At 48.6% G+C, this 10,851-nt stretch overlaps 1 protein-coding gene and 1 pseudogene across 1 annotated transcript in view; both read right to left on the reverse strand.

Annotated features, from left to right (window-relative positions):
- Nudt3 (nudix (nucleoside diphosphate linked moiety X)-type motif 3) overlaps positions 1–272 on the reverse strand; it is an 86,561-nt gene extending 86,289 nt beyond the window's left edge. The window contains exon 1 of the mRNA XM_005389524.2: positions 7–272. Coding sequence (XP_005389581.1) covers positions 7–105 — 99 coding nt within the window. The 5' untranslated portion in view covers positions 106–272. The remainder of the gene's footprint in view (positions 1–6) is intronic.
- A 1,485-nt stretch (positions 273–1,757) lies between these two features.
- Positions 1,758–10,851, reverse strand: part of LOC102011910 — an 11,596-nt pseudogene continuing 2,502 nt past the window's right edge.

Raw genomic sequence — 10,851 nt, forward strand, 5'->3', positions numbered from 1 at the left:
CCTCACCTCCTCCTCGCTCTCACTGCGGAAACACAGGCACGCGGCCCGCTTCTTGTAGCCGTCGCCATCATAGGTGCGGGTCTGGTTCGACTTGAGCTTCATCATCCTCCAGGCCCGGTGCGGGTGCGGCGCGGGTCGCGGGAGTCGAGGGGTGGGGAGCCCGCTCCGGACGGCCTCGCGCGCGCGCGCCCCCGGCGTGCCCCAAGGAAGCAGGGAGGGGAGAGCGCTTCTCCGCTACACGGCTCCGCCGCTGGCCCGCCGCGGCCGCCTCATTCCCCCCGACCCAGGCCCCGCGCCGCCGCCGCCGTCACGGCTGCCGTTGCCGCTCCCGCCACCGCCGCCGCCCCCTCTCTCGCCGCCACCCCCGACGACGACCGCGCCGCCATCTTGGGCGCGCTGCGTCAGCGGCGTAAGGCCGCGCCGGGCTGCGGGACGGCGGCGCGCTCGCAGCGCAGGCCGCGTTCAGGAATCGCGCCCTCCTCGTCCGCGCGGTGTAAACGAACGGCTGAGACGGGAGCGGCGCGCCAGGCTCGGCGGCCACTACGCCAGTAGCGTAGGTGCGGAGCGCGCGCAGGGGAAGCCGGGCAGGCGCGGGTGTGGGCGCCGGGCGCAGACCCGGAGGTCCGGCCGCGCGAGGCGTCGGAAAGCGGGGCCTCGCGGAAGGTCACGCCGCGAGCTCGCAGCCGATGGGCCAAGGTCACGCCTCCCGGCTCTTGGCGCCGCGGTCTGTTTGGGAAGGAGGGAGGCGAGGGAAGCTCAGGTGCGGGAGATGGGATGCGATTGAACACAACCTAGAATGCAGTCCTAAAATCTGAGCTCCGAGTTGCGCGGGAACGGCGCGGGGCAGGGCAACGGCGCACGTGCGCTGACAGCCCGACGCCCTGGAAGTTCTGTGGGGCACGGTTTCTATTCCAAAGAACTACTAATTACCCTGCGGTCCCTTATTGGTGCAAAAGCACATGGCTTAGCTGAGGATGGACCTCAGTGGTACGGAGCTTGCCTAGCGTGCCAGGGCCGTGGGTTCCATTCCCAACACCGCCAAAAAAGAAACGTTTCTCCTTTTTGAGCGGGTAGAGGGACATTGTTTTGTTTTTTTAACACTGACTCACTGTAGTCCAGGCTGGCGGCCTCCATGCTAGGATTGCAGGTGGGCACCACTGTGCCGGGCCAAATGCTTAAGGCACGGGAAAGAGCTAGGAGTGTGTGTGTGTATGTGTGTGTGTGTGTTACACATAATGTAAATCATGAAACGTCTTTGTGTCTGACAATGAGGATTATATATTGTGGAAGGCAAGCAGATTGTCCAGGAAAAGATTTTTGTACAGATCTAACAATCTTCAGGAAAGACAAAGGGATTTCACCTGTACATGTTCTCTACTGCCTGGACCAAAACTGGATAGCACCATTATGATGCCCTTAACTTTTTGAAAATCCTCTGCAGGATTTGTTAGTGAATTTTTTTTTTTTTTTTTTTGGCGGGAGGGTTCGTTTTGTTTTGTTTTTGAGACGGTCTCATTCCGTAGTTCAGGCTGGCCTTGAACTCTGGACAGTCCTCCTGTCTCAGCCTCCCGAGCGCTAGGATTACAGGTGTGCTCCACAACGCCCAGCCTGTATTTAGTATAGTCCAATAAGATCGAGATTTGACACCAAACTGAGTTGGAACGTCAATTATATCACTTTTTTAAAAACTCTATGCATGTAATCCCAGCACTTGGGAGGCTGAAGCAGGAGAATCACTGTGAGTTCAAGGCCAGCCTGCACTACACAGTGAAACCTTGTCTCAAAAACCCAATATACAAATATTTAAAACTGTAAAATATGGATAATAAACCTATTCGGTCCTGGCACGTAGCAGACACTCAGTTTGTTGCAGCTCATATTCCTGACACTTCCCTCAGCCTTTACCACAAAAGATGTAGAGTTTCAGATCATTTAGGTCAGTCTTGATGCAATAGAATGCCCAAACCCTTGGTCATTTAGTTGTCTTTCTAGCTTTGTCCTCTGCCGTCATGTTACTGATTTAAAAGAAAACACTGAAAGTCCCTTTTGTAGACATAGTAGACTGTCAAAATTTTGAGAAGATACAGAGGGCATAAAAATAAATCATGGATATCATTGAACACATTCTATATATCTGTATCCTGCATTTTTCTGACCCCTTCATGCTATTTCTGGATCATTTCTATTTAATTAATAGCCCATCCTCAGGATGTTATCAATTATTTTGCCACTTCCCCATGGGTAGAAGCTAAAGTTCTGTCCTATTTCAGTAGAACTATAGCCTTGAACATCCCTTCATATTAAACATGGTCCCTATCTCAGACAGTTCCTGAAGATAAATTCTGAAAAGTAAGCCAGATGAGGTGGCTGAGGCAGGAGGATTGCTGCCAGGCTGGGCCGCTGTCAGTGCCAGATCTTCATGGTGCCTCCCCAAGTGCAGGTGCCGAGGATGGAGGCAGCACGGGGTGGCAGGTGGTGCGCTCACAGGCCTTCATGTGCATGCCAGGCCAGCAGCGCGAAAGCTGAACAAGAGGACCTGGCCATCGGAGCCGCCAGTCACCAGGAGGTCACCACATGGGGAGCACTCTCGGCCCACACCCTGTGCCCTTGGTAGCGCTGCTGTCGCTCAGGCAGTAGGGTCACGTGGCTTAGAAGAGGTCTGGATAGTTGCCGCTGGTCTGCGCCAGGAACGCGGGCTCCTGCCGGTGCAGGGTCAAGCTGGGCAGGAGTACCCCTGTGGAAAATCTGGTTGGCAATTTTGGCAGAGCTCCGCAAGTCCCAGGCAATTTTGGCGTGGTCCAAGGAGTTCGCGCTGCTCCATGCTGCTTAGGAGCTCAGAGCCGGCTACAGAAAGAGGATGTCCAGGGCCGGCTGCACAGCTGCCCTGTAGCTCCTCCCACCTGGTTGGCGCTGGTGTCCCAAGCCTTGATTTCGGAGTTGAAGCCCCCTGATAAGAAAACGCTGTGGTCTTTGAGATGAAATTAGCTGTGATTCCGACCACCCAGGAGCTGGCTTCCTGTTTCAATGGCGGTCGGGTGCAGCGAGCAGGTCTGTAGGCAGTGCCCCAGCCCGCGTCCACAGCCTGCAGATTCTGCCCATGGAGAGGAGCATCTGGCCTCTGGCCAGCACGGGACACCGCTGGAGATGCAGCTGGGTCCCCTCGGATACCCCGGGGACCGCGCAGAGCAGGGTTGGGGTGCAGCCGAGGGACACCCTGTGGACTTCACCGCACGGCCCTGGTCTGGCCCTGTGCTCACTGCCTGCAGCTGTCTCGGCCTCTGTGGGGTGTTGGGGACAACGTGCTCTTCACTCCTGTTCCCTTCCAGAGAGCTGCCGTGTCTACCGGCGGCAGCAGATTCATCCTGAGCCCAGAAGGGTGATGTGGAGGCACCACAGGCGGGTTGGACCTGCTCCTGGTGGGCAGCTGCTGGGTGTGGGCCCGCCAGGGCACAGCTGGTCCACAGGGAGGAGGGGCAGAGAGGCGCCCAGGCTGGGGTGGTGGCCTCAAGATCCTTCCCAGGCCACTGCAGCCTCTGGCCGGGGCACGAGCTGGGCCTGCTCCCCAAGAGCCAAGCCAGTGGGAGGCGTTGCTCCTGAGGGGTTGGCACAAGGACTGGGCTCCATGCACTGTGCCCTCTTCTGTGTCAAATCCCCAGCACCACATGCAAAACTCTGCCTGGGAGGCCCGGCCACACTGGAAGTGTCTTCCACCCGGCCAGCAGCATTTGTACCTCCCGCAGGCTCCGACTCGGCTTCTGAGTCAGAACCATCATAAGCCACCATGAGGCCATCAAACGCACGGTGTCCTGCTGTCCAAGGCGGACCACCTGAAACCAAACAAAATCAGAGTTGGGAAATGTGGGGAGCAGGCATGGGGCCACACACGTGATCCAGCACTCAGGAGACTGACGCAGGAGGGTTGCAAGTTTGAGGCCCGCCTGGGCTACACAGTGAGTATAAAACCAGCTGGGATTACATAGCAAGACCCTGAGTCAGAAAAGGAGCGTGGATGTTTTGTAATTCCGTCCTCCAGCTTTTTGTGTGTTTGTTTAATTTGAAGAGCTCACATCACTCCCAGAACCATTATTGAAGTAGTTTTTTTTTTTTTTTTTCTTTATTCAGGATGGCTTAACCAAGAGACTCTGTTCTTTCTTTGAAGAAAATGGGTAAACTGTAAATATTAAAAAGTTATATTGGACCAGGGACTTAAGCTTAGCAGCATAAGTGCCTGCTTGCCAAGCGCAAGATCCTGAGTTCGATTCCCGGTACCAAAAAAAAAAAAAAAAAAAGACTTCTAAAAAGTTGTATTATTCCAGTTAAATACTTATATAGATGTTCTATTTTTTTTTTTTTTTTAAAAAGGGGGTGTGGTGCTGGGGATTTAGCTCAGCGGCACAGAGCCTGCCCGGCAAGCGCAAGGTCGTGAGTTCGATTCCTGATACCAGAAAAAAACAACAACAACAAAAAACAATGCCAGGTGTGGTGGTGCACACATCATCCCAGCACTCAGGAGGCTGAGGCAGGAGGATCGCTGAGTTCAAGGGCATCCTGGGCTACATAACAAGACCCTGTATTCCAAGACTACCAGGAAATAGGAGACCTCGCAGAAACAAGGCCCCTGCCAAATTCACACTTTCCTATATTCTGCTCATTGTGAACTATCTAGTTTTGGTTTTGGTTTTTGGCAGTACTGGGGATTGGAACCCAAGGCCTTTACACTGAGCTACATTGCAGCCCCTTACTATTTTTCATCTTGAGACAGGGTCTCATTAAGTTGCTAAATTGCCCTGTGTTATGGCTATATCTAGATGTCCCCCCAGTGCCTCATGCGGTCATAGGTAGGGTTTTTTTCAGAGGTGGCTGAATCTAGAGTGTGTGGCCGATTGATGGTGCAGAGCTAGGATTAAGGGGGGGTGGTTACTAAATCAGTCCACTGGTTGGTTTGGCACCACCCCGATCCCAGTAGCCTGGGTACAATCTGAGGGACAGAAAGAGGCTTGTCTCCCCTCTTGCTCACTTTGGGTCATTCTGCCTTCCACAAACTATTCTCCACGAAGCCACCCGGCCTTGAAGCCGGCCGATTATGGACTGAACCACTGCTAGCCGTAAGCTAAGTGAACCTTTCCCCTTTTAGCTTTGGGGATCAGGTATTTTGTCTCAGCAATGAGAGAACAGTAACTAAGACACCCAGGTTGGGCTCAGATGTTTGAACCTCCTAGCTCAGTCTCCCAGAGTCCTGGGATTACAGGCATGCACCACCATGCCCAGCATGAACCACTTTGTTTTTTGAAGCTTTAGACAGCCTTCCAAGTCTGGACATGACCTGCTATCTGGAAGGGACCTCATACCCTTTCCTCTCTCCCTTCTCTTTTACCCAGAGACCCCAAATTCTTGTCCTTCAGAATGCAAGTTACAAGCACTTGTTCCAGCTGGGCTTTATGGCACATGCCTATAAATCCCAGCCCTGTGGAAGGCTGAGGCAGGAGGATCACAAATTAAGCCCAGCCTAGGCAGTTAAGCAATTTAGAAAGACCCTGTCTCAAAATAAAAGAAGAATAAAAAGAGCTGGTAATGTAGCTCTGTGCAAAGGGCCTGGGTTTAACCCCCAGGGGCCCAAAAAAAAAAAAAAAAAAAAAAAAGGCACCTGTTCCAAGAAACCCTCTCTAACTGCCTTTGTCCCTTGCAGGGGCCTAAGTGTGTCTTGAGTTATCACATCATTTGTCACATGATCTTATTGTTTTCTTGCCTTTCTTTCTTCTACATTTCAATCTTCTTGAAGACTTACTCTTATTTCCCTCAGCAATTATCCCAGGGCCTGATACAGAAGGCAATTTTAAAAAAAGAAAAAAATTTTTTTGAGACAGTATCTTGCTGTGTGCTTCCCTGGCAATCCTCCTGCCTCAGCCTCCCAAGTGCTGGGATTACAGGCCTGCACATCAAGTCGGGATCTTTATTTTTGGTTTGGGGGATTTCTCCTTTTGGTTTGGTTTTTCTTGATTTTTTGAGACAGAGTCTACGTAGTTTAAACTAACCTTGAACACTGTATGTAGTCCCAGCTGACCTCCAACTAGTAATCCTCCAGAATCAGCCTTGTAAATGCTGGGGTTAGAGGCATGTGCCACCATGGCCAGCTCAGGTACAAAGCTATAATTAAAAAGGAAAGGAGCCAGGCTGAGGCAGGAGGATTGCAAGTTCAATACCAGCGGGGCTACACAGTGACATCCCTGTCTCAAAATACCAAAATATAATAATGATAATAAATAAAAAGGAAGAAAGGAAAAATCAGTTATCTAAAGTGTTTCCTCAAGAAGCAATAAAAAATCTTACAGCCAGGCGTGGTGGCGGATGCCTGTAATCCCAGCACTTGGGAGGCTGAGGCAGGAGGACTGTTGTGAGTTCAAAACCAGCCGGGGCTACAAAGTGAGCTCAAGGCCAGCCTGAACTGCATAGCAAGACCCTGTCTCAAAAAGATCAAAAAAAAAAAAAGAAGCTACAAAAAAATCTAATAAGGTAAATGCAAATTAAGTAAAAGAGGAAATTAATAGAGGAGAAATCAGAAAACTAGAAAGCGAACAAGAAAAAATTAACAAAGCAAATGAAAACAAATTTGGTTCTTTGAAAAGATGAATAAACTTTATAAATTATGAGCAAGACTGATTAAGGAAAAAAGAAATACCAACCTGCCTTTGGCCAGGGCCGGAGCTGAGCGACAGAGACATTGCCTGGTTCCCCAGGTCCTACTGAGTTCAGCCCCTGGCAGCAAACACCCAACAAAACAAAAAAACCCACCAATATCAGCAGTGAATGTAGGTGTTATTGCTACAGATCCTATGGATGTTAAAAGAATTATAAGACAATATTATGAAAAACTTTATGCCAAAAAAAATTTTTTTTGAGATAGGGTCTCACTATGTAGTGCAGGCTGGCCTTGAACTCCTTCCTCAGCGTCCTGAGTGCTGGGATTACAGGTGTGCCACCATGTCCAGCAAAAATTTAATAAGGTAAGTGAAGTGGAAAAATTCCTAGGGGAAAAAAAAAATTCCAGAATGAAAAAGAGCCAGGCTGCTACTAGGGAGGCTGAGGCAGGAGGATCACAAGTTCAAGGCCAGCCTGGGATACATAAGTGAGTTCAAGGCCAGCCTGAACTATACAGTGAGACCCTGTCTTGAAAGAAAGAAAGAAAGAAAGAAAGAAAGAAAGAAAGAAAGAAAGAAAGAAAGAAAAAGAAAGAAAGGAAAGGAAAGGAAAGGAAGAAGGAAGGAAAGAAAGAAAGAAAGAGGAAGAAAGGAAGAGAGAAAGTATTAGATTAGCTTTTGAAATTTTTACTTAAATTTTTTTCTTTTTTTACTGTCAAAGAGCCTGTGTCAAAAAACCAAGGAAAAAGGTCTATTAAAAACAATACTTTGAACAAAGAAAACTACAGTACCGGGTGCTATCATTGGTGAAATCGATCAAATACCAAAAAGAGTAATTCAAATTCTATGCAAAATTCTTCAGAAGCCGGGGATATAGCTCAGTGGCCCAAGCGCCTACCTGGCAAGTGTGAGGCCCTGAGTTCAATTCCTGGTACCAAAAAGAAAAAAAATTTCTTCAGAAGATAGAGGAAAGAATATCTTTCAATACGTCTTACCTTGAAATTACATTGGGGGCCAATATAATTCTAATTCCAAAATCTGAGGAAGACTCTAAGGGCGCCGTGGTGCCTCTCTGGAGTTATAGTTATTCCAGGCCAGCCTGAGCAACATAATGAAACCGTGTATCAAAAACAAAACAAACAAAAAGGGCTGGGGATACAGCTCAGCAGCACAGCGGCTGCCTAGCAAGTACGAGGTTGTGAGTTTGACTCCTAGTACCAAAAACAAACAAACAAACAAACAGGGACCAATGTTCCTCGTGAACATAGGTGCATGTTACCCATACACACACTCGCGCTGAAAGATATCACTAAATCAGTTAGCTATACCTCCAGAGAAATATAGTGTGACCAAAGAAGTTTAAAAAAGAAGGTAAGGTTAGTTTAACTTTACAAATATCAAACAGCGCTGGGCGTGGTGTTGCACACCTGTAATCTCAGCACTCAGGAGGCTGAGGCAGGAGGATTGCCCAGAGTTCAAGGGCAGCCTGAGCTACATAGGGAGACCCTGACTCCAAAAAACCAAACCAAACAAAACATAAACAAATTATGAAAAAAAAAAAATTATGAAATAAATCGTATTAACTGGGCTGGTCGTGTTGGCACATGCCTGTAGCACTTGGGAGCCTGAGGCAGGAGGGTCACTGCCAGTCTGAGACTAGCCTGGGCTACAAAGTGAGTTCAAAGCCAGCCTGAACTAAATAGCAAAATCCTATCTCAAAAAGACCAAAAAAAAATCACATTTACTTGCTAACGGAGAAAAACTGTGTGGTCATCTCAATCTTTGTAAAGCACTTGATAAAAAGCTTTAAGTAAATTCATCCTTTCTTAATCAAAACTCTTAGCCAGGCAGGACTAGAAGCAAACCTTCTCAGCCTGGTAAAGGAAGTCTGTGGACATACAGCTAGGATCAGGCTTCATGGTGGACGAATAAACGCTTGTGCAGTAAGGTCAGAAACAAGAGAGGAGCATTGTTTCCCACTGCCACCAGTTGTCACGATTCACACACAACATGATTGTGTTGTGGTCACACACATGTGATTGTGATCACACAGCTGACTGTGTAAATAGTAAATTCAAAAAGTAGGTTCAGTTAGAAAGTTCAAGGCCGTGCGTGGTCGTGCACACACACCTGAAATCCCAGCACTCAGGAGGCTGAGGCAGAAAGATCACTGTGAGTTTGAGGCCAGCCTGGGCTACAAAGTGAGTTCAAGGCCAGCCTGAACTGCATGGTGAAACCCTGTCTCAAAAAGACAAAAAGAAAAAGAAAAAAACAAAACTCTGTCTCAAAATTTTTTTAAATTAAAAAATTTAAAAAACAATAAAAATTCAAATTATTTCAATTAGAAAATCAGCAAAAGTCATGACAGACATCTTACCAAAGAGAACGTAGAAATGGCAGATAAATACATTAAAAGATGTTCAGTGTCATTAGCCATTAAGGAAAAGCAATTAAACCTGTAGTAAAGCTAGGCATGGTGGCACTTGAGAGGCTGCACTCCCCGATACTCGGGAGGCTGAGGCAGGAGAATTGCCAGGACTTCAAGGCCAGCCTGGGCTACATAGTGAGACCCTGTCTCAAACAAGGCAAAACAGAATTGGTGATGGAAGCGTTCTGTAGCTTCATAGCAGCAGTGCTCACAAGACTAGATCTGTTTATCAAGATTCGGGCCCAGGGGCTGGAGAGGTGGCTCAGTGGTAGAGCTCTTACTTTGCATGCACAAGGAGGGCCTTGGGTTTGATTCCCAGCACCACAAAAATAAATAAATAAATAAATAAAATAAAAGACACAGGCCTGGGGCTGGAGCTCTTAGCAGAGCGCTTGATGACACTTATAGGGCTCTGAGTTTGATCCCCAGCACTGCAAGTAGATAAAACAGCACAATTTAGAACTGTAGCTCTAAAACTGCAGATTTTCCTCTATGTGCATTAAACCCCAGTAAACCTTACCTAAAGAGTACCCAAGTTATGTAGGAAGGAGAGTGTAGGGTTCATGTCCCAGGAAGGATGGGCCCTGGGGCTGGGGTGCAGCTCAGGGGTAGAGCACTCACCCAGCGTGTGTGAGGCTCCAGGTTCCATCCCTGGTGCTATGAAAACATTAAATCAGGGCTGGGGATTTAGTTCAGCAGCACAGTGCCTGCCTGGCAAGCTCAAGGTCGTGAGTTCGATTCCCGGTACCGGAAAAAAAAAACAAAAAAAAAAGAAAACATTAAATCATCTTCTTTTTCACAGTGCTGCAGATGGAACCCCGAGCCTCCCACATGCTAGGTATCTTAGTTGCTTCTCTTGTTGCTGAGACAGTTATTTTTCTTGTTTGCTGACACCCAGACTTAAAGGTGGAAAGGTTTATTGTAGCTTACAGTTCATAGAGGTTTCAGTCCACAGTCAGCGGGCTCCAAGGCAGGGTAGCCTCATAGAGGAGAAACCAACTATGGTGGGCAGAAGGCAGCAAGCAGGAAAGAAGCAGCAGCAGCCTCCCTCTTCTTTTTATCCCTTCCAGGCTACCTGCCTTTCAGGTGGTGCCATCCACACCCAGGGGGGCCTTCCCATTGTCCACACCTGGAACTATGCCAAACCAATCAGTGGGCCAATAACACACAGCCTTGATCCCAGTGTCACACACCCTAGACCCAGCCACCTCTGAAAAGCCCCACCCACAATTGCATGAGGCTTTGGGGGACATCTAGACACATGCTACAACACTAGGCAAGTGCTCTATCCCCAAGCAACATCCAGCCCTTTTTGAGACAGGGACTAGATAAATTGTCCAGGCCGGGCTGACTTGAGATCCTCTCGGCTCAGCTAGAATTACAAGTGTGTGCCACTGAGCTGGGCTACTTATTAAACAGAGATTTCCACTTTCAAACATTTTGCTGGGTAAAGTGGCACACACCTATAATCCTGTGACTTGGGAGGCTGAGGCAAGAGTATGCCAGTCTTCTTCAAGGCCAGCCTGGGCAACTTAGTGAGACCCTGCCTCACAATAAAATGGGCTGGGGAGGACGTATCTCATAGCAGTGCTTGCTTGCTTAACAGGCTGAGGTGATAAGTTCCAGCACTGGACCCATGAAAGCACATTGTGATTCATCTCCCTCAGTGTACTTTTTGCTTTTTGGGGTTTTTTTTGAGACAGGGTCTCACTATACAGTTCAGGCTGGCCTTGAACTCACTGTGTAATCCAGGCTGGCCTCAAACTCATGGTGCTTCTCCTGCCTCAG

This window comes from Chinchilla lanigera, unplaced genomic scaffold (assembly GCF_000276665.1).
Source record: "Chinchilla lanigera isolate Chin_1 unplaced genomic scaffold, ChiLan1.0 scaffold00036, whole genome shotgun sequence".
NCBI classification, from domain to species: Eukaryota; Metazoa; Chordata; class Mammalia; order Rodentia; family Chinchillidae; genus Chinchilla; species Chinchilla lanigera.